A 23,586-nucleotide genomic window follows, 5' to 3' on the forward strand; every position below is an offset into this window, starting at 1 on the left:
AATGGAGGACCAGGTCCAGACTGAGATAGTGATTATAGAGGGTGGTCCAGCTGGAAGGCGGTTGGGCAGCTCCAAAAGGGAAGAAGGAGATGAAGATAAGGAAAGTGAGAAGAGATTAGATTTTGCCAAGAGATAATCATTACTGTAGCATTCACTCACTTACTGAAGTCTGTTTTTATAAGATAGTCAAACATTAATATTTTTGAAAGACTCTGCACTTCAAAATCATTCAAACATACTGACGGCTAAGGAGTATCAGTTCTACAGTACTATATAAAATTTATCTCCAGTGTGACTAAAAAATCATGTTATTGTCCTTTGTATTACTGTAATTTTTTATGATTAAAATTTATCTTCCATTTTTTCCTGTATGTTGCACTTACTGTACCTGTTGATTACTTTGTTTTAGGCAATAATCACATGAAAGAAGAAAATTATGCTGCTGCGGTGGATTGTTACACACAGGCGATAGAATTGGATCCAAATAATGCAGTTTATTATTGTAACAGGTAAACTGGCATGATTGTGGCAAGTTTACAGTTCTTAAACATTTACACTAATAGCTCTGAAGGAGTTTTTTAATAGCTCTGTAAAATTTGTTTTTTTATTTAGAAAACTTTGAAAGTTTAGAAACGTATAAAGAAGGGAGAAAATAAACTCATAACCTTACCACTTACAGGCAACTGCTGTTACTAATACCCTTTTGGCATATGTTGTATGATGTAAGTGTAATCAATTTCAGGTTCATCTTTTATTTACTGGGCATATCACAAACATGTCCTTAGTTTATTTAAATCCTTCGTAAACATTATTTAAATAGATATGAATTAGTCGGCTATTACTTCCTAATCTTTTTTATATTTCCAATACCTTTCATTGTGGCTGGCAAACAAACAGGACTGTTTTTTGATAAATGGATGAATGTACCTTACTTTGCTTAACTCTTGACCTACTGATGGACATTGAAATTGTCCATTTTTCCCCAATACTATACAGCTGCAATGAACATCTTTATTTCTAAAATTATTTTCTGGACTTAAGATTTTCTAGACTTTGGATCTATCCTTGGAAATATACTCGGTTGGTCTAACGATATATAAAAGTATGGAAAATGTTAAAAAAATTTGCTGATGCTAATTTCAAAATTATTTCAGCTTCTTTGAAAATATTTGAAAATTCTTTTCCACCCCTAGGATATATGAATGTATCTGTTTTTATCACACCCTTATCAGCACTGTGTATTTGAATTAGTATTTATTATTATTAACATAATAATACTCTTGTTTTAAGAGTGTTATTACTTACATTTAGTTACTGGTGAGGTTGGACATTTTTCAAATATTGGCCATTTGTGGGTTTTCCCCCCCTCTAAATTCTCTATTTGTATCTGTGGCAGGCCTCAGGCTATTTGTTTGTTTGTTTGTGTTTGTTTGTTTATTTGTATTTCAGGCAGGCCTCAGATTTGTTTCTTTCCTCCCCTGTTCTTTCCTTTTTCATGAGGGTTTCACCACTGTGGTCTGCATTTCCTAGGACCCTCTCACACCTGGGTTTTGTCTGTGTTCAGCCATGCGAGGCACGGCAGGAAATGGAGGGCAGAAGGAAGGGAGAAGTTGGGTATTTCTTGCCCTCTTTTCCATCAGGGTATTCATCCAGCAGAGGCTGCTTCTCTTCCTTGTCTCCAGCTCCCCCCTAAGATATCTGCCATGGTCCCAGCTTGTACCAGGTGACACTGGGTTCTGGGCTCTGCACTCTGTTCTGTCTTAGGGATGGTGGTGGCTTCCTGCTGTTGCTAATCTCTGGATTCCTGCACAACACCCTGTTAGGTCTCTCAGCTCAGCTATGTAATGAATTCTCTGCACTAAATTATTCTGTTTTAGATATTAAAATTCCAATAGAACTTTCTGCAGTGATGGAAATGTTCTGTATCTGCATTGTCCAGTAGAGTAGCCACCGAGTACAGTAGCTGTTGAGCACTGGGAATGTGGCTAGTGCAATGGAGAAACTAAAATTTTAATGGTTCATTAATTTAAGATGAGTTTAAATTAACTTAAATTTAAATAGGCATATGTGACTGGTAGTTTGTGTTATGTTGTCTGGGCTTCCCTGGTGGCTCAGATGGTAAAAGAATCTGCCAGCAATGCAGGAGAACCTGATTCGAACCCTGCATTTAATTCAGATGACTGTTATATTTACTGCTGTGGGCAAGAATCCTTTAGAAGAAATGGAGTAGCCCTCACAGTCAACAAAAGAGTCCAAAATGCAGTACTTGGGTGCAATCTCAAAAACAACAGAATGATCATGGTTCATTTCCAAGGCAAACCATTCAACATCAAAGTAATCCAAGTCTATGACCTAACCACTAATGCTGAAGAAGCTGAAATTGGACAGTTTTGTGAAGACTGACAAGACCTTATAGAAGTAACACCCCCGCCCCCCGCCAAAAAAAGAAGATGTCCTTTCATCATAGGGGGCTGGGGTGCAAAAGTAAGAAGTTAATAGATACTTGGAATACTAGGCAATTTTGGCCTTGGAGTACAAAATGAAGCAGGGCAAAGGCTAACAGAATTTTGCCAAGAGAACACACTGGTCATAGCAAACACCCTCTTCCAAAAACACAAGAGACAACTCTACACATAGTCAATACCAAATGGTCAATACCAAAATCAGATTGATTATATTTGTAGCTGAAGATGGAGAAGCTCTATACAGTCAGCCAAAACAAGACCTGGAGCTGGTGTGGCTCAGTTCATGAGCTCCTTGTTGTGAAATTCAGACTTAAATTGAAGATAGTAGGGAAAACCACTAAGCCTTTCAGGTATGACCTAAATCAAATCCCTTATGATTATACAGTGGAGGTGACAAATAGATTCAGGGGATTATATCTGATAGAGTGCCTAAAGAACTATAAACGGAGGTTCATAACATTGTGCAGGAGACGGTGACGAAAACCATCCATAAGAAGAAGAAATGCAAGAAGGCAAAGTGGCTGTCTGAGGAGGCCTTACAAATAGCTGAAAAAAGAAGTGAAAGGCAAAGGAGAAAGGGAAAGATATACCCAACTGAAAGCAGAGTTCCAGAGAATAGCAAGGAGAGATAAGAAAGCCTTCTTAAGTTAACAATGCAAAGAAATAGAGGAAAGCCATAGAATGAGAAAGACTAGAGATCTGTTCAAGAAAACTAGAGATACCAAGGGAACATTTCATGCAAAGATGGGCACAATAAAGGACAGAAATGGCAAGGACCTAACAGAAGCAGAAGATATTAAGAAGAGGTGGCAAGAATATACAGAAGAACTATACTAAGAAGTTCTTAATGACCCAGATAACCATGATGATGTGGTCACTCACCTAGAACCAGTCATCCTGGAGTGTGAAGTCAAGTGGGCCTTAGCAAGCATTACTATGAACAAAGCTGGTGGAGGTGATGGAATTCTAGTTGAGCTATTTCAAATCCTAAAAGATGATGCTGTGAAAGTGTTGCACTCAGTATACCAGCAAATATGGAAAACTCAGTGGTGGCCACAAGGACTGGAAAAGATCAGTTTTCATTCCAATCCCAAAGAAGGGCAATGCCAAAGAATGCTCAAACTGCTGTACAGTTGCACATATTTCACATGCTGGCAAGGTTATGCTCAAAATCCTATAAGCTAGGCTTCAGCAGTATGTAAACTAAGAGCTTCCAGATATACAAGCTGGATTTAGAAAAGGCAGAGGAACCAGAGATCAAATTGCCAACATCACTTGGAACAGAAAAAGCAAGGGAATTCCAGAAAAACATCTGCTTCATTCATACGCTAAAGCTTTTGTGTGAATCACAACAAACTGTGGAAAATTCTTCAAGGGATGGGAATACCAGACCACCTTACTTGTCTCCTGAGAAACCTATATGCAGGTCAAGAAGCAGCAGTTAGAACCGCACATGAAACAACAGACTGGTTCAAAACTGGGAAATGACTACGTCAAGGCTGTATATTGTCACCCTGCTTATTTTACTTATATGCAGAGTACATCATGCAAAAAGCCAGGCTGGATGAATTACAGGCTGGGATCACGATTGCTGGGAGAAATATCAATAACCTCAGATATGCAGATGACACAACTCTAATGGCAGAAAGCGGAGAGGAACTAAAGAGTCTCATGATGAGGGTAAAAGAGGAGTGTGAAAAAGCTGGCTTAAAACTCAACATTCAAAAAAGTAAGATCATGGCATCTGGTCCCATCACTTCATGGCAAATAGATGGGGAAAAAGTGAAAACATGGCAGATTTTATTTTCTTGGGCTCCAAAATCATTGCAGATGGTGACTGCAGCCATAAAATTAAAGGACACTTGCTCCTTGGAAGAAAAGCTATGACAAACCTAGACAGTGTATTAAAATGTAGAGATATCACTTTGCCGACAAAGGTCTGATAATCAAAGCAACTACTGGTTTTTCCAGTAGTCATGTACAGATGTGAGAATTGGAGTATAAAGAAGGCTAACACCAAAGAATTGATGCTTTCCAATTGTGGTGCTGGGGAAGACTCTTGGGAGTCCCTTGGACAGCAACAAGATCAAACCATTCAATCCTAAAGGAAATCAACCCCGAATATTCATTGGAAGGACTGATGCTGAAGCTGAAGCTCCAGTACTTTGACCACATGATGGGAAGAGCTGACTCATTGGACAGGACCTTGATGCTGGGAAAGATTGGAGGCAAAAGGAGGAGGCAGCAGATGGTTAGATAGCATCACTGACTTAACAGTCGTGAATTTGAGCAAACTTTGGAACATAGTGAAAGTTAGGGAAGCCTGACATGCCGTGGTCCTTGGGGTCGCAGAGTCTGACAGAGCCTGGTGACTGAACAACAGCAACCACACTGTGACTTCTGGCTGCCGTATTGGACACTAAGCTGTGTTTTAAGGCTAAAACCTCTTTATCTTAATTGCACAGCCTATTGTTTGCCTTTTAATGTTTTTCACGTATAAGCGTTTTAAATATTTATATAGACATATTTGTTTTTCTTTTTTTTTTAATTCTATTACAGTGTTTTTAGGCTGACAGCTCTGTTTACAGACTTGGAAGATAACTTCTAGTTTCTTATTTTTCCTTTACATTTAAATTTTATCATGCCAAGTCTATTTTGGTCACTGGTATAACCATTTGAATCAGTTTGAAGCTTTTCATGACTGAGATTTATAAAAATTACCTTTTATTATTTAAGTACTTGGACTTGAAAGCAATCTTTATGTTAATTTGGCCCAATCTTTCATTGAGTTTTTTTTTTTTTTTTTTTAGTCATACTTAGGGTATTCATACTCTTCTGAGATGTCTGTTCTCCCCCACCTTTTCTCTTGTGGTTATTTCTGTTAGAAAATTCTTCCTTGTTGATGCTGATTTCGTTTTCCCTGTAGCTTCTGTACCTTCTCTCAATTGACTTTATTTTTATTCTAATGGCAGTTACAGAATAACCATGATTCTTCTTTTTCATGACAGTACCCTTACATTTTTTAACTTTGTTACTATACTCATTTGAGTTCTTTTCTCCACATCAAATGTTCACAGCTTCTTCAATTTTACCTCACATAGTTCAGCTTTAAATCTTGCACTTTTGCTCTAAACTTTTCCGGTTTACCTGTATCTATTACTCTGTACTTCTCAGAAGTTAACATATCCAGCATTGGCTTGACTGAAACAGTCAAGTCCTAGGGTTCTCATTTAATCTACTTCCAGGTGATAGTTATATATTAGTGTTTTGTAGCATTCTTTATTAAATTTATCTTTTGCTTTTGGCTTATTGAATCCTGTCCTCCTCCTTCACACACTCTGTCTTGCCACTCAGTTGTATATTCGTTTGACAGGTTCTTGCCCAACACATGCTGTGCATCAGTGTTGTCTCAGGAGGTAAAGTTGGTTGTTTGGACTCAAAAAAAGGATCTTATATTTTATCCTTATAGAATTTTATCTCGTTCTAGTCTTCGATTTATATGTTCCTTAATTGTTTGGGATAATTTGTAATGTATCTGCTTTTGGTCCTAGCTTCATGTCATCCACAAGCTTGAGAAGAGCACCATATATTACATTATATGAGTTACAGAGTCAGCTAGGGGAGCTGAGTTACAGAGTCAGCATGGGGAAGTAGTTAAGAACAGGGGTTCTGACCCATACTCTTTGAGTTCTACTTTCTGGCTCTTCCACTTACATATATGTGACCTTGAGCAAATTACCCTAACATCTTAGTTTCCCCATTGGTAGAATTGTGGATAATAGTATTTATCTTATCACATTGTTGTAGAGATTAAATAGTTAGTACATATGAAGTGGTAGAATAGTGTCTAGTAAAGAGTGTTGTACACAGCAATAGCTATTATCATTGTTGTTCATGTAATCTGGGGGTTTGCTTTAATCAGAATATGAAGAGAGAGCCAAATTTATCAGGATCCAAATATGTTGTCAGTTATTTTTCTCTGAGTTACCAGTCTGATAGTAATCCTGTTAAAATAGAAAAGAAATGATGTTGGTCTTATAGGACTTGTTCTGAATTAATGTAGTGTTGTTGTTTTTTTCCATTTTTTGGGGATCTCAAACATATTTAGTGAAAATTTATGAAATTGAAAGTTTACAGTGAATATGCATATGTCCACACCAAGATTTTGCCGCTAATGTTTTAGTTTACTTGCTGTATCCCATTTATTCATCTGTTTGTACCTCTCTTATTTTTGCTGCATTTCAAGGTAAACTGCAGCTATTGGTATACTTTCCCCTTAAATATTTTATATGCATATCATTAACTAGAGTTCAGTATTTTACCTTCTTTTCTTTTGAGGTAAAATTTACACGCAATAAAAAGCACAAATCTTAACTATGTGTTCACTGAGTATTGACAAGTGCATACACCTATGTAACTCAGCACCCCTGTCATGGTAGTGAAAATTACCCCAAGCCCAGGAAGTTCCACCTGCCCTTCAGAGTCAGGTGCCTAAAACACTCACTGGAGAAAACTATTGTTTTTCCATAGATAATATTTGTCTCTGTTACAGTCTCATAAAAAAGGAACCATACCATACATACCCTTTTGTATGAGTCTTCTTTTGATCAACATAATGGTTTTGGCATTCAGTCTCATTGTTGCGTGGTTCTTTCTTTTTAACTACTGAGTATTGTTTCTTTGAATGCATCACAGGTTGTCTAGGCATTTTCCTATTCATAGGCATCTGGGCCACCTTTAATTGTTGTTGTTGGTTTTGTATTGTCCAGCATTTATAGTTGTTACCTTTGGGAGAGTTGGATCCATAAGGAATTTCATCTGGCCATACTTAAAGCCTACATTTTCTCTCTCCATAAAAAAATTGCTTTACTGACCTGTTCTAATAATTCAGGTCAGAAAAATAGAAAATCCAAATAATTTGTGGAGAATTAATTCCCCAACTCTACTTTTATGTTTGAATTTTATTCTTTGTAATCAGATGACTGGACAAATTTTCATTTAGCATATGAAATCTTCAAATAAATACATTTAATACTGTCACAGAACATTATGACCAGATGTAAATGTTAATGTAAAATAGATTATTTATAGAGCTCAGTAAGGCATGTACTCTTAACCATAAATATGGTGAATTGGAAGCAAAATAAAGGATTTATTTTTAATGAGATTACCGTTTGTTAATAGTCATTATGTCCACTAGTTCTATAATAGGAGAAATTCTTGCCAATTCCCATCTTGCATTTCATTTAATTATTGTCAAATTGAAATGAGTAATTATGCTCCTTTTTTGCATTTGAGTGGTATCTTCTTCCTTGAGAAATTCAGTAATAGTGTATGAAATTTAATATTAAATAATTAGAAAACTTTATTTGTATTTTATTACAAATGTGAAAGCTTTAGGATTTTTTTTAGACTCTGGTGGCTATAAATATCTCAGTAGCCTGTAGTGTTGCCAACTACTCCTTGCCATTTTTCTCAGCCAGCTGACTGCCAAAAGTTGGAAGCTCAGAATAGCAGATCTGAATCTTTCTTTTGATCTTCATTTTCACAGTTCATTATTAATCAAAATATTGTTTACATGTTAAACTTGCTAGGATGAACCAAAGTTTACTTTTTATAAAAGTGATTTTTTTTATATGTTAGAAAACAATCATTTGGTATATTTCTTAAGCATGTCTTTGTTTTCTAGACTTAATTGTCTATTTGGGGCCTTTTAGGATTCTAATGATGCTTAAGGCTCGGCTTGGATACCAGCAAAACATGAGTCCTTTCTTGAAAACTTATGATTTAGTTTTACTTTTTTTGTCTATGTCCCTAGCACTTATCATGATGTATAACACTTACACAAGTTTATCATGTATGTTCTGCCTTGTAATTATATGCATGCATGTTCAGTCGCTTCAGTGTGTCCAGCTCTTTGTGATTCTGTGGACTGTAGCCCACCAGGCCCCTCTGTCCATGGGATTCTCCAGGCAAGAATACTGGAGTGGGTTGCCGTGCCCTCCTCCAGGGGATTTTCCCAACCCAGGGACTGAACTAGCATCTCCTGTGTCTCCTGCATTGCAGGCGAATTCTTTACCACTGAGCCACCAGGGAAGCCCCAATTATGTGCATACTTGTTTACTTCAGCTGAGGGGCAGATATTCTGTCTATTCGTATTCCCTATAGTACTCAGCATTGTACCTCCACCAGAGTTTAGCCAGTTTTTGTCAGATGCATGGAAGACTGTAGAAAAAATAAAAGGAATTTCCAGTAATGTTGAAGTGACCAGACACTTAGATTAACACTTGTATACATAAAACAGCAAATGATTTACAGGTCTAAAACATTTCCAAGTACTTTATAATATGAAATGGTATTTCATATGAAACTGGCTAGTTTTCTGTTTTCCATCCCTGAAGAGTACAGATCTTTCTCAGCTTGTGATGTTACATCCCAATAAACTTGGAAATGTCATAAGTTGAAGATGCATTTAATACACCTAATTTACTGACCTATTTTAGCCTGGTCTACCTTAAACATGCTCAGAACACTTATATCAGTCTCACAGTTGGGTAGAATCATCTAACACAAAGCCTATTTTATAGTAAAAGTGTTGAATGTCTTGTGTAATTTATTGAATACTGTACTGAAAGTGAAAAGCAGAATGGTTGCATGGGTACAGAATGGCTCTAAGTTTGTCAGCTGTTTACTCTCGTGATCACAGGGTTGACTGGGAGCTGAAGCTCCCTGTCACTACCCAGGGTCACCAGGGAGTTTCATATCACATATTACTAGCCCAGGAAAAGATCAAAATTCAAAATTTGAAGTATGGTTTCTACTTATGGGTACTGCTTTTGCCCCATTGTAAAGTCAAAAATTGTAAGTTAAACCATTGTAAATCAGGGCCATCTGTATTCTTACAGGTCTTTTTGTTTGTACAGCCTCATGGCTAAGTACATTACCTTACCCAGGGTCATGTCATGTTTTTGGGATGGATACATGGTTGAATGACTGAAGCAATAAATGAAATTAAAATATTTGAAAAGAGAAGGAGCATGATGGAAAAAAGTCATCGGGAAGGCCTCTCCCATGATAGGAATTTGAGTTGAAGGTGGATTTGATGGACAGGTAGAACAAGGGTAAACAGAGGAGAGGGAAATGTATTTTATGTTGGAGAGCATAGTTTAACAGGAAAATGAGAAAGCATCAGGTTGTTATACCAAGGAATGCTTAGAGACTGCATGAGCTCCCAGAAAGATGGAAACGGAGACCACATTGTTACACATTTTGTTTTCTTCCACCTCTACAAGCAGCACATAGTCATTAGGTTCCCTGGGACTTGGAATTAAAAATATCAGGAAAGAGAAGGAGCATGATGGAGAAAATTTATTTGGAAGGCCTCTCACTTGATGGGAATTTGAGTTGAAGGTGGATTTGATGGTTTGTTGAACTTGGAGTTGAATATCAGTTAAGCTACTAACTAGCTGTGTGACCTTGCTTAGCCTTACTAAACCGTTTTGAGCCTCAATATCCTCACTTGTAAAGTAGAGGTAATACTAACCATTTCATAGAGTAGTTGTGAGGAGTAATGATACGTGTGTGTGTGTGTGTGTGTGTGTGTAGTTCTAGGTTTTCAATATTTGTTTTTTTCAAAAACAGTGTAATTCCTAGCTGTAAGAATAGGTTTTTGCTATAACATATATGTATATATATAATATACAGTATGTGAAATGTTAGATACCTGTAAAGTTTTTTCTGCCTGTTTTTTCCTATAAAAGATCACAAGTTATATTCATGCTCTTGCTCTAACAAGGTAATGAAAGTGAGGGTGTCTGAAAACATGAGGACGCCAGCTGCTTTGTTCTGTTGGAGTTTCTTTAGTTATGCCCTGATAATCAGACAGCAGGGCCAGAGAGAGCAGACCACATTGTTATTCAGTTCAGACACTGTGTTTGGCTGCATCTCAGAAGAGTCAAATATAGCCTGATTTCTCTTTCCTTTCCTAGTGGCAGATTCAGGCGCTTCTCCTCTTTCTTTTGTGAACTGCACAAATCTTTCATCTCAGCTTGCAGTGTGTGATCTAAAGCTCAAGCTATCAGGATTGAAATACAGTCACACTCATTCTTTCTGCCCACTCTTTCTTTCTGGGTCTGATTCTGTGTGCTTTATTCCCTGATACCAGGATCTGAAGGTAAGTATCAGGGAATCTTCCTCTTTGTTTTCTTTCTCTCTCTCTCTCTTTCTTTTTTTTTCTTTCGTTTATTAGTTGGAGGCTAATTACTTTACAATATTGTAGTGGTTTTTGCCATACATTGACATGAATCAGCCATGGATTTACATGTGTTCCCCATCCTGAACCCCCCTCCCATCTCCCTCTGCATCCCATCCCTCCGGGTCATCCCAGTGCACCAGCCCCGAGCACTTGTCTCATGCATGCAACCTGGACTGGCGATCTGTTTTACACTTGATAATATACATGTTTCAATGCTGTTGTCTCAGATCATCCCACCCTCGCCTTCTCCCATACCTCTTTGTTTTCTTTTATCATACACCTCCCAAGTAGCTCATTCGCTCCTTCCTTCATTTGCATCCAGATTCTTAACTTTGGCTAAACTAGTACACTAGTCACTGCAGTTGGCTTCCCATTTCCATTCTCTACTCCAGTCTTCTGCCAAAAGGATTGTTCTAAAATATGAAATTAATCATCCACCTCTTGCTTTGTGTTCACTAGTTCCAGATAACCAACATGATCAAATTTGAGCTTCTCTGAATGACGCTTCAGATGTTTTATAGTATAGGCTCTCTCTTTTCTTTTAACTTTATTATCCTCACTTTTCTTACCCAATCCTTCTTTACTCTCTATGCACATGTAATGTGAAATTTACTGACTTCCTAAAAATGCCATCTTGGGATATTTTTTCATGCTTTTATGCACTCTTCCTTGCAGAGAAAACTTCCCATCTTATCTAATCGGTCAAATGCTAGTCATCCTTCAAACCCTGTTAGATGTTGCATATTTGGGGAAGACTTTTCTTAATCTCTCCTCAACCTCTCCTTCTCTGCCATGGCCTATGGAGTGGTGCTGTCCAGTATGGTAGCTCCTAGCCACATATGGCTATTCAAATATAAATTAATTACAATTAGTAAAATAAAATATTCAGTTCCTTAATTGCACTAACATATTCAAATGTTCTTTAGACATACATGGCTAGGGATTTCTGTATTGGGCAGCACTTGTCAATTACAGAAAGTTCTATTAGACAGAAAGAAGTTCTGTTAGACAGCTCTGTATAGGGTTAATCATAACTTACTCTATATTACCTCTTCCTTTGATATTTCCATTGTTGCACTTACCATATTGTTTATTTATTTACATATCTATTTCCCTATTAGAGAGTGAATGTTTAGAGGGCAAAGATATATCCTCTCCAGTTCTGTATATTTGCTTTTGAGCTGTGTTAACATATTGTAGGTATTCAACAAAATTTTGAGTTGAATTGATTCAGTGAATTTTAGAAGGCAGAATTGCCTCTAGTTGAAGACTTCTAATGGTGAGACAGTGACATGGCAGCATATTGCATATATATATTTGTAAATAATATTTATTATATATACTACTTGTATTTATGTTTATTAGTTTAGGTAAATGAATTTAAACCAATTTAAACTTACTTCTAGTTAATGAACATTATATATGTTTACCCTGGAGATAACAGTAGCTAACGTTTTGCCATGTTTGCTTCCTCTCTCTTTGTCTTTTTTCTCTATAGATGTATGTACACACACAGAAATTTCTTGCTGATCCTAAATTCTTCAGTTGTATTACAAAGAATAAGATATACTGTGTATAACTATCATGTCATTCACATGTAAGAAAATTAGCATTAATATTGAGATTTCTTCAGTTGTTCCCCAAATACCATCTATAGTTATGTTTTTGATTCAGAATCCAATCAAGAATCATGCATTGCTTTTTTTTAAATATCACTTCAGTCTATTTTAATCTGGAAAGTATCCCTATCTTTTTTGATTATGTTTCATGACAGATTTTTTCAAAGAGTTAAGCCAGTGATCTTACAGAATGTATCATGTTCTCAATGTGTGTGATTGCTTCCTCATGATTAAATTTAGGTCACATTTTGACATAAAGCCTACATAAATAATTATGTATACTATTCATTACATTATATTAAGAGGCCCATAATTTCAAACAGTCCTGTTGATAGTGATTCTGAGTTTGATATCTTAAGGTGGTGACTAACATGCCTTTCTATTACTCTTCTTTTTTTTTAAATTTTGACTGTGCCAGGTCTTAGTTGTGGCATGTGGGATCTAGTTCCTTGACCAGGGATCGAATGTGGGTCCTCTGCATTGGAAGTGCAGAGTCTTAGCCACTTGCCTACCAGGGAAGTCCCTCTATTACTCTTTTATAATTAAAGATATGGGGTGCTTCCTCAAGATAGCTGAGTATGAAGACACTGAACTCACCTCCTCCTAGTGGCATATGAAAATTAGAACTACTAACAGAGTGAATATATAAGAGGATGACCTGAACATTAGCAGAAAAGATATAAAGTAAAGATAAAAAGAAGGAGGGGTGGAAATGTGATATAGGCAGGATCTACAATCCTAGGTCAATGACCCACAAGCAGGAAAGATATTGTAATTGCAGAGACCCTCCCCAAGGAGTGAGGGGTCCAAGCCCCACCTTGGGCTCCTCAGCCCAGAGTCCTGCACAAGCTAGGTGAGTCACCAGAAAGTCTGGCTTTGAAAACTAGCAGGGATTATATTCAGGAGAGCCAGATCACTCCAGGAAAGAGAGGCTCTACTTTTAACGGGTGCAGGGAAAATCTAACAGTCTCCAAGTCCCAATGCAGAGGCAGTTGTTTGAAGGGAGCTGGGTTAGACCCACTTGAACGATCTTGAAGAGCCTCTCAAGACTGAACTAGGTAGAGATAGAAAATATGAACAGACCAATTACTAGTAATGGAATTGAACCAGTAATTAAAAACAATAACAACAAAACACTTCCCAACAAACAAAAGCCCAGGACCAGGTGACTTTTCAGGTGAATTGTATAGAATATTTAAAGAACAGTTGACACCTATCCTCAAAAATTTAAAGAGGAAGATATACTTCTAACTTATTTTATGAGGCCAGCATTGCCTTGATACCAAAACCAGACAAACACACTACAGAAAAAGAAAATTATAGGCCAGTCTCACTGATGATATTAAGCACAGCACAGCACAGCACATCACTGAAGAACATAGATGCAAAAATTCTCAGCAAAATATTAGCTATTTGAATTCAGCAATACATTAAAAGAATCATACATCACAATCAAGTGGGTATCCCAGTGCAACAAGGATGGTTAAATATTTGCAAATCAATCAATGTGATACACCACTGAAGATAAAACTCAGCAAATTGAAAAATAAAAGTCATATGGCCATCTCAACAGATGCAGAAAGAGCTTTTGACAAAATTCAACATCCATTTATGATAAAAGCTTTCAACAGAGTGGGTATAGAGGGAACATACCTCAACATAATTAAGGCCATCTACCTGAACTGCCTCTTGAGAAACCTATATGCAGGTCAGGAAGCAATAGTTAGAACTGGACATGGAACAACAGACTGGTTCCAAATAGGAAAAGGAGTACGTCAAGGCTGTATATTGTCACCCTGCTTGTTTAACTTATATGCAAAGTACATCATGAGAAACACTGGGCTGGAAGAAGCACAAGTTGGAATCAAGATTGCTGGGAGAAGTATCAATAACCTCAGATATGCAGATGACACCACCCTTCTGGCAGAAAGTGAAGAGGACGTAAAAGGCCTCTTGAAGAAAGTGAAAGAGGAGAGTGAAAAAGTTGGCTTAAAGCTCAACATTCAGAAAACTAAGATCATGGCATCTGGTCCCATCACTTCATGGGAAATAGGTGGGGAAACAGTGGACACAGTGTCAGACTTTATTTTTTGGGGCTCCAAAATCACTGCAGATGGTGATTGCAGCCATAGAATTAAAAGACGCTTACTCCTTGGAAGGAAAGTTATGACCAATCTAGACAGCATATTAAAAAGCAGAGACATTACTTTGCCAACAAAGGTCCGTCTAGTCAAGGCTATGGTTTTTCCAGTAGTCATGTATGGATGTGAGAGTTGGACTGTGAAGAAAGCTGAGTGCCGCAGAATTGATGCTTTTGAACTGTGGTGTTGGAGAAGACTCTTGAGAGTCCCTTGGACTGCAAGGAGATCCAATCAGTCCTGGGTGTTTATTGGAAGGACTGATGCTGAAGCTGAAACTCCAATACTTTGGCCACCTCATGCGAAGAGTTGACTCATTGGAAAAGACCCTGATGCTGGGAGGGATTGGGGGCAGGAGGAGAAGGGGATGACAGAGGATGAGATGGCTGGATGGCATCACCGATTCGATGGACATGAGTTTGAGTAAACCCTGGGAGTTGGTGATGGACAGGGAGGCCTGGTGTGCTGCGATTCATGGGGTCACAAAGAGTCGGACACGACTGAGTGACTTAACTGAACTGAACTGAACCGTGGCAAACCCATAGCCAGCATCATCGTTAGTGGTAAAAAGCTAAAATCAATTCTTCTAAAATCAGGAACAAGACAAGGACTTGTTTATCTTACCACTTTTATTCAACATAGTTTTGGAAGTCTTAGCCAGAGCAATCAGACAAGAAAAACAAATAATGGGAATCTGAATTGGAAAATAACAAGTAACACTGTCACTGTTTACTGATGACATGATACTGTATATAAAAAACCCTCAAGACACCACCAGAATCTACTGTAACTAATAAATGAATTCATTTAAGTTGAAGAATATGGAATTAATATATAGAAATATGCTGCATTTCTATATACTATAGACAGACTAACAAAAAGAGAAATTAAGAAAACAATCCCATTTACAGTTGCATAAAAAAAAAATAAAGAAGCCACCTGCAATGCAGGAGACCCAGGTTCAATCCTTGGGTCAAAAAGATCCCCTGGAGAAGGGAATAGCAACCCACTCCAGTATTTTTGCATGGAGAATTCCATGGACAGAGGAGCCTAATAGGCTACAGTTCACAGGGTCGCAAAAGGTCAGATACAACCGAAGTGGCTAAGCATGCAAAAAAGAATAAAATACTTAGAAATATTTCTAACTAAGGAGATAAAAGACCTGTACTCAGAAAACTATAAGACACTGGTGAAAGAAATTGAAGATGACACTAACAGATGGAAAGATACACTGTGCTCATGGATTAGAAAAATTAATACTGTTAAAATGATCATTCTACTCAAGGCAGTCTACAGATTCAGTACAATCCCTATTAAAATAACAATGACAATTTCTACAGAAGTATAACAAACAATTCCATAATTTGTATGGAAACACAAAAGACCCCAAATAGCCAAATCATTCTTGAGAAAAAAGAACAAATCTGGAGGCATCATGCTGCCTGTTTTCAAACTACTCTACGAAGTGAAAGTAATCAAAGCAGTATGGTGCTGGTGCAAAACCAGACACAAATCAGTGAAACAGAAAAGAGCCCAGAAGCAAGCCCACACTTACATGGTCAGTTAGTCTACAACAGAGGAAGTAAGAATACACAGTGGAGAAAAGACAGTCTCTTTAATATTGTATTGGGAAAACTGGATACCCACATGCAAAAGCATGAAACTGGACCAGTTTCTCAAACTAGGTGTGTGTTTAGTCACTCAGTTGTGTCCGACTCTTTGTGACCCCATGGACTGTAGCCCACCAGGTTCCTCTGTCCATGGAATTCTCCAGGCAAGGATACTGGAGTGGGTTGCCATTCCCTTCTCCAGGGGGTCTTCCCAATATGGGGATCAAACCTGGGTCTCCTGCATTGTAGGCAGATTCTTTACCATCTGAGACACTAGGGAAGCCCCAGACAAAAGGTAATGTTTAAAAACAGAGACAATCTGCAAAAAATACCAGAGTTGGTTCTTTCAGTGTATGAATAGCAGAGACAAAGGTTGGGGGTGGGGTGGGGCAGGGAGGAAGATTGGCAAGAAAAAAAGATTTTGTGAGATTAAAGGTGGGGGAGGAAGAAATTAGGAGTAAAACAGAGAACTACAGATACAGTCAGAACTTTTAAAAAACCTTAAGTGAATATAAGTATTATGAACCTTGGACAAAATGGGCAGTTTCCTAAAAGTTGTAGCTTACTAAATCTGACTCAAGAAGAAATAGCAATTTTCATACTACATGCAAAAATAAACTCGAAATGAATCCAGGACTTTTTTTTTTTTTTTTTCCAATCTAAGACCTAAATGTAAGACTTGAAATCATGAAACTCCTCAAAGAAAACATGGGCAGTACACTCTTTGATATAAGTCTTAGCAATATTTTTTGGCATCTGTCTCTTCACGCTAGGGAGATAAAAGCAAAATAAACAAATGGGACTGTATTAAACTAAACAGTTGTTATACAGCAGAGGATATGACGGAAGTGACTTAGCATGCAAAAAAGAGTAAAATACTTAGGAATAATTCTAACTGCTAAATGAAGAGGCAGCCTGCTGAATGGAAGAAGAGAGTTGCAACTATATGTTTATTAGACAATTGCTTACTGTACATAAAAAACTCATACAACTCAATATCATAAAAACAACCAACCAAGGGGGCAGAGGACCGGAATAAATATTTTTCTGAAGAAGACACAGTTGGCCAAGAAACATATGAAAAGATACTCAACATCACTAATCATCATGTAAATGCAAATCAAAACCACAATGGTATTGAACGGCTATCAGCAAAAGTGAAGTGAAGTCCCTCAGTCGTGTCCGACTCTTTGAGACCCCGTGGACTGTAGCCCACCAGGCTTCTCCGTCCATGGGATTCTCCAGGCAAGAATACTCGAGTGGGTTGCCAGTTCCTTCTCCAGGGGATCTTCCCGACCCAGGGATCGAACCCGGGTCTCCCGCATTGCAGGCAGATGCTTTAACCTCTGAGCCACCAGGGAAGCCCATATAGTAAGTATTGGTGAGGACGTATACAAGGGGGAATTCTCATGCACTGTTTGTGGGTGTGTAATTTGGTGTATCCACTCTGTAAAACAGTGTGGAAGTTTCTCAAAAAAATAAAAATAGAACTACTGTACAGTCCACCAATTTCAGTTCTAGGTATTTATACGAAGAAAAGAAAAACAGTAATTTGGGGAAATGAAGCCCAGTATTCATTGTATTAATAGCATTATATACAGTCCCCAAGATATGGAAGTAACCTAAGTGCCCATTGATAGATGAAGGGGCAAAGAAGATATGGTTTTATATATATAAAATGGAAATTATTCAGCCATAAATACTTCTAAATCTTGCCATTTGCAACGATGTGGCTAGATCTAGAGGGTATCAAATAAGTGAAATAAGTCAGAGAAAGACAAACATTCTATGATCTCACTTGTATGTGGAATCTAAAAATCAAAACAAATAAGCAAACAATATGAGAATAGATTCATAGATATGGAGAACAAATGGGTGTTTGCCAGAGGGGAGTGGAATGATGGGTTGGGTGAAATTAGACGAAGGGAATTAAGAGGTGCAGACTTCCAATTATAAAATAAATAAGCCAGAGGATATAATATACAGCATAAGGAATGTGGTATATAATTTTGTCGTAACTTTGTACCGGGATGGTTGTATACTAGAATTATTGTGATCATTTCATAACAAATATAAACGTTGAATCACTATGTAGTTCACCTGAAACATAAAATTGTACATAATTATATTTCAGTTAAAAAAGGTAAAAACTATACGGTCAAATCATGTTAATATCCTGTTCACCGACAATCTTTTACTCAGTGTTTTGTTATCCATTCATGAACTGTCCCTGAATCATTATTACATAAATGGTTACAAAATAGTAATTTTCTAATTTTGTCTTTTCCTTTACCTATATTTGCTCACGTATTTCTATAAAGAAGAGTTTTCTTTCCTTTTCACTTTCTTCAGCTTCTCTCTTCGTCTTCTCAAGGTATCATATGGACTCATGAATTTTAAAAAATCCACTATTCAATGTGTTCTAATAAGTTACCTACTTATCATTTTGACCCTTAAATTATCCTGTATTTGTCTAGTGGGAGCCTTTTAACTGGTTGTCCTTTTATATACCTTCATTTGTTTTTGAACACTTTCTTGCTTTCTGGGAGAACAAGGTATTCCAGATATGCCTTGTACTTTCTCTGTCTTTAAACCTGGGCTCAACTATTTCTGCAAGGAACTCCTTTTAGTGGAAAATTGTATTTAGAAACCGAGATCTGATTGCAAGGCATGATAGCTTCTACTGAAATGTTACTGCTTCAGGTCCTTTCAAAGGACAGAGCTAGAAAATAATATTTTTTGAAAAGTCATCATTTTATCCAGATGTTCTCAGTTCACATCTAGTGTCACAGAGATTTTCCTTACCTTCCCTCATTTTGTATTTGTATCTCTCTCCAGAAGAGAGCCCTGCTTTCCAACAGCACCGGTGTACTTTCCAATAAGCTTTATTCTTCAGCTGGTATTGGGTTTCCCAGGTGGTTCGGTGGTAAAGAATCTGCTTGCCAGTACAGGAGATGCAGGAGACGTAGGTTTCATCCCCGGGTCAGGAAGATTCCCCTGGAGGAGGAAATGGCAACCTACTCCATTCTAGTATTCTTGCCTAGAAAATCCCATGGACAGAGGAGCCTGGTGGGCTAGAGTCCATGGGTTGCAAAGCGTTGGACACAACTGAGCGCACACACGTGCTGCCAACACGCTCTAGCAGGCTTACTAAGGAAACTTCAGAATTTCTTTGCAGTCTACTTTTTGTTCTTAGAATGCAGCTTACTAAGGCTGCATACTCAGAACACTGTGTTTGAGTTACTTGAATTCTTGCTTTTGATATATAGTTAGGGTTATTTGCTTCTGTTTTATTCTGTTTGAAGGTTTACTTTTTCATCCTTTTTGAAGTGTCATTCTCGTTTCTATCCCATCTACCCCATTGCCAACCACCCTCTGGAAGATGAAGATGAGCACGAGGCCTTTAATATATGTCTGACTTCTGAGTCATGTAAACATTTTTTTGTAAAATTGAACTAAGAAAGAATGTTAATAAATGATGACTTAGTAGCCTTAATAAGGTCCTTTGCCTTATGTCTATTGTTAATGTTTCTATAACAGCTTTCTTTTGCTTGGTTTTCAGTTTACCTCATTGTCTTTTTCTATCCCTTTAACTTCAACTTGTGCGTGCTTATTTGGAAGTGATATGTATACAGCTTGAGAAATTGATGTTAATCTGGGCAATTTTGTCCTTCCTTGTATTTTTGAATTTTTTCCTGCTAGCTTTTATTTTGTTTTGTTCTCCCTCTCCCTCACTCTGTTTTCTCTTTTGCTTTCTATTGATTGTTAGTTTTACTTGATTTTCTCTAATTATTTGGAAGTGATAGCATTCTATATCTCTTCTTTTAATTGTTTTTTCAAATTTTATTGATTTACTTTTGGCTGTGCTGGGTCTTCACCACTGCGAGGGCTTTTCTCCCACTGGGGCGAGCAGGGGCTAATCTTCAGCTGTGGCCCAGGAGCTCCTCACGCAGGCCTCAGTCGCTGTGGCTCCGGGGCGCTGGAGTTCAGGCTCAGAGGTTGCGGTGCACAGGTTTAGTTTCCCATGGCATGTGGGACCTTCCTGGATCAGGGATCGAACTTGCATCTCCTGCATCGGCAGGCAGATTCTTTACCACTGAGCCAGCAGGGAAGCCCTTAATGGTCATTTGTAATGGACATTCTTGTCATCCTGTTAGTTTCGTAGTGAGTATTCAGTCAAATCAACCATACCACTTTTTTACATGAACCACCAAGACAGGTTTGTTGAATCCTCTACCTTCATATTTATATTTTTTAACTCAAGCAAAGAAGACTATGTTTATTTTTCAAATTTTTATAACCTTAGTTTGAGTAGTCTTATTCATGCAGTGTAAACAAAGGTTGATGGAAATCTGAACTCACCACAGCCTTTCTTTTATAGTCTGCTAGCCCTCAGCGCCCCACTTCCCCACCAGAATATAATTATGATTACTGTTCTGTCCATTATGTCTAGAAGAATAGATATGCATTAGCTTGCCCTTAACAGATAGATTAGTTGAGCGAATAAAGTAGAAATACTTAGTCTGGAGGAGAAGGTATGGGGTAATGGTTGGGATGGAGGGCAGGAGACATTATGGAACCATTCAGTCTGAAGGACTTGCAGTCCTTAATCTCTCTGAGATTCTATGCTAAGTAGATTGAATACATTGCCATACTCATTTTACAGTCAGGTTTAGGCACATAGGTTAAGTTTCATTTTTCATCTTTGACTTGTAGATGATCTTAACCTTATGTGATCATTTAACAGCACAACACTCTGAGTGGCCATTCACAGCCATCACTCTCTATGCCTCCCAAGTAATCCCAAATGTCTTGCTGTTTTCAGTTTTCTGTTTGGGCAAATTAGAAAGCAGGCAAACCAGTTGTAGGGTTCTCATATTTTACCTTTTCTATAGCAAAGCAAACTGGGGGAAGCAAAGTATATATTTTCTCCGAATTTTGTTTCTGAATTTTCACTTGGTTATAGAATTATCTTAGTTTGATTTAGATATTTATTGGGAGTGATATGCAAATTGGGACAAGGAAAATATAATTTTATAGCACCTGGAAATCTACATTAGTGCCTTGAATGCTTCTTATAATAAAAATCTCTTCTCTTTCTCTTAGGGCTGCTGCTCAGAGTAAATTAGGTCACTACACAGATGCAATAAAGGATTGTGAAAAAGCAATAGCGATTGATTCAAAGTACAGCAAGGCCTATGGGAGAATGGGGTAAGTTATGGAGAATGTTCAAAGTACTACCAAGTAGTATCAGATATGCTGTTCTTAATGGCTTGGTTTTGAATTTCCTGCTTCATATGCACCCTCTGGACTAATAAGATAAATATAACATTGAGGGAGGAAATGACTGCGATTCTGTCTTGGGAGGGAGATGATTAGTGTATGATGAATGGGTGGTGGTTGTAGAAAATCATAACAACCTTACTGAGTAGGCCTACTTCATATTCAAGGTTGCAAATCTCAAGCACACAGTATTTTGGCAGCTAATCCTACTACACTTCTAAATTCACCTTACCCCTCTCTGAGTTGACTGTTTCACACATACTCTTTCCAAATTTCCACTGCATTTTCCATGGTCCTCCCAACCTTTTACTAAACTGATAAAATAGATGCATTTAGAAAAAAATTCATCTTCTTACTTGCAAATCCACCAGTTTACCCACATGTGTATTTGCACAGATAGCCTTTTTTTCCTATTCAAATGGAAGGGGTCTTATCTAAGACTAATGCATTCACTCATGCTTTAGATCTCATGCCTTTGGACCAAGGACTTTACATTTGTAATCTTCTCCTGTATCTTCTACAATACCAGTTTTCCCGTCTGTAACAGCGATAATGACTACATATGAAAAGATCATAAAAAATCATCTGTTAGAACCATCCTTTTACCCAGCTACATCATTCCTCTGTTCCTCTTTCTCTGCAGAGCCCCTCATAGTTGTCTGTACTTGCTGTCTGGTCTTCATCATCTCTTATTCTTTCAGCTCACTCCAGTAGGACATTTATCTGTATCACTCTGTTGAGAACTCTGTTCAAGGTCACCAGTTGTCCGTACTTTTCCAAGGTCAGTATTTAGTTCTGTATTCTCATCCTACCCCATCTTTTAGTATGTGGCATGATTTTTTTTTTTTTTTTTTTGCTGCACTGCACAGCTTGTGGGATCTTAGTTCCCCGACCAGGGATTGAACCCGGGCCAAGGCAGTGAAAATGTTTAGTCCTAACCACTGGTCAATCAGGGAATTCCCAGGATTAACTTCTCTATGAAATTCTTCATTCTCTAGGCCTCTGGAACACCATGCTTCCTGGTTTTCCTTCTACTTCACTGGATGCTCTTTTTCAGTCGCTAATACTGGTTCTTCCTCCTCTGCCACCTCTAAATAATGATATGCCATGGGGCTCTTTCCTCTGCGGCTGCTCTCTCTCTGTCTGTATTTTCTCTCTGATTTCATCCTGTCCCATGTTTTAAAATTTCATCTGTTGCCAATACTCTGTATTAATGGATCCAAATCTGTACTCAGTATGCTTTGTGGGCATCTGCTGAATGGCGAAAATCTTAAGTCACCTGATGTACAAGATCTCAGTTGAGGTCAGATAAGGCAGTGCTCAGTCTTTTTTGTTTCAGCTCTCATGCTCTAAAATGAGTGTCCTTTTCACAGTCTGTTTAGTGCTATATTTTTTTGCATGTTTGTGTTTTTATTTACAGTGGCTGCCCAGACATAGGCCGAAGTGTGGTCTAGCGTTTCTGTGTGCAAAGAGGCTGTAGTGTGCCCCAAGAAAATACCTGAGTTAGATAAGCTTTGTTCAGGCATGAGTTAGTACAATTGACTGTGAATCAATTAGATAAGGTTTCTTTAAACAGAAACACACATAAAAACAAGTTGTGTAGTGATTGGTTGATGAAAATGTTGTGACCAGAGGCTCACAGGAACATAACATTACATTTCCCCTAGGAGCAATTGTTCAGTGTTTGCTAATTTAGTGTTTGCGGTGTCCTTGTAGCGCATAATTATTATAGATAATGAAAATCAACTGTGTATGTTTATGGATCTCTTAAGTTATACGTCTAAACTCCATACTCATATAATCAGCTCTTTTTCATCTCCACTTAGATTTTTAATAAGCATTTAAACTTAACATGTCCCAAACAGAACTCCTGTTCCCTTAAATCCTTCTCCTCTCAGTAAATATACTGTCATTCTACCTACCCAGAACTTAGTTCAAAACCCTTGGAATCATCCTTCATTCCTATTATACCTGACACATCTAACCTATCAGGACGTCCTACCAATTCTAGTTTCCACATATTTTTTTAATTCAAGCATTGGTTGCTGTCTTGTTTACATAACTCTAGTCCAAATTACCATCTCTTATCTAGGCCACTGCAGTAGCCTCCTAACTCATTTCCCTGCCTTCACTCTACTCTCTCCACCCATGTCGATCCTCTGCAGAGAAGCCAGAGTGAGCTTTTTAAAGCATAAATCAAATTATGTCATTCTGTTG

General features: G+C 37.8%; 1 protein-coding gene across 3 annotated transcripts in view; it reads left to right on the forward strand.

Moving 5' to 3' along the window:
* Positions 1 to 23,586, forward strand: part of SGTB (small glutamine rich tetratricopeptide repeat co-chaperone beta) — a 49,085-nt gene that overhangs the window by 15,322 nt on the left and 10,177 nt on the right. For all 3 annotated transcript variants that reach the window (XM_043887711.1, XM_043887713.1, XM_043887712.1), the window contains 2 exons: positions 410 to 509; positions 21,193 to 21,297. In XM_043887711.1, coding sequence (XP_043743646.1) covers positions 410 to 509; positions 21,193 to 21,297 — 205 coding nt within the window. The remainder of the gene's footprint in view (positions 1 to 409; positions 510 to 21,192; positions 21,298 to 23,586) is intronic.

The sequence above is a fragment of the Cervus elaphus genome, chromosome 25, assembly GCF_910594005.1.
Source record: "Cervus elaphus chromosome 25, mCerEla1.1, whole genome shotgun sequence".
Taxonomy (NCBI): domain Eukaryota; kingdom Metazoa; phylum Chordata; class Mammalia; order Artiodactyla; family Cervidae; genus Cervus; species Cervus elaphus.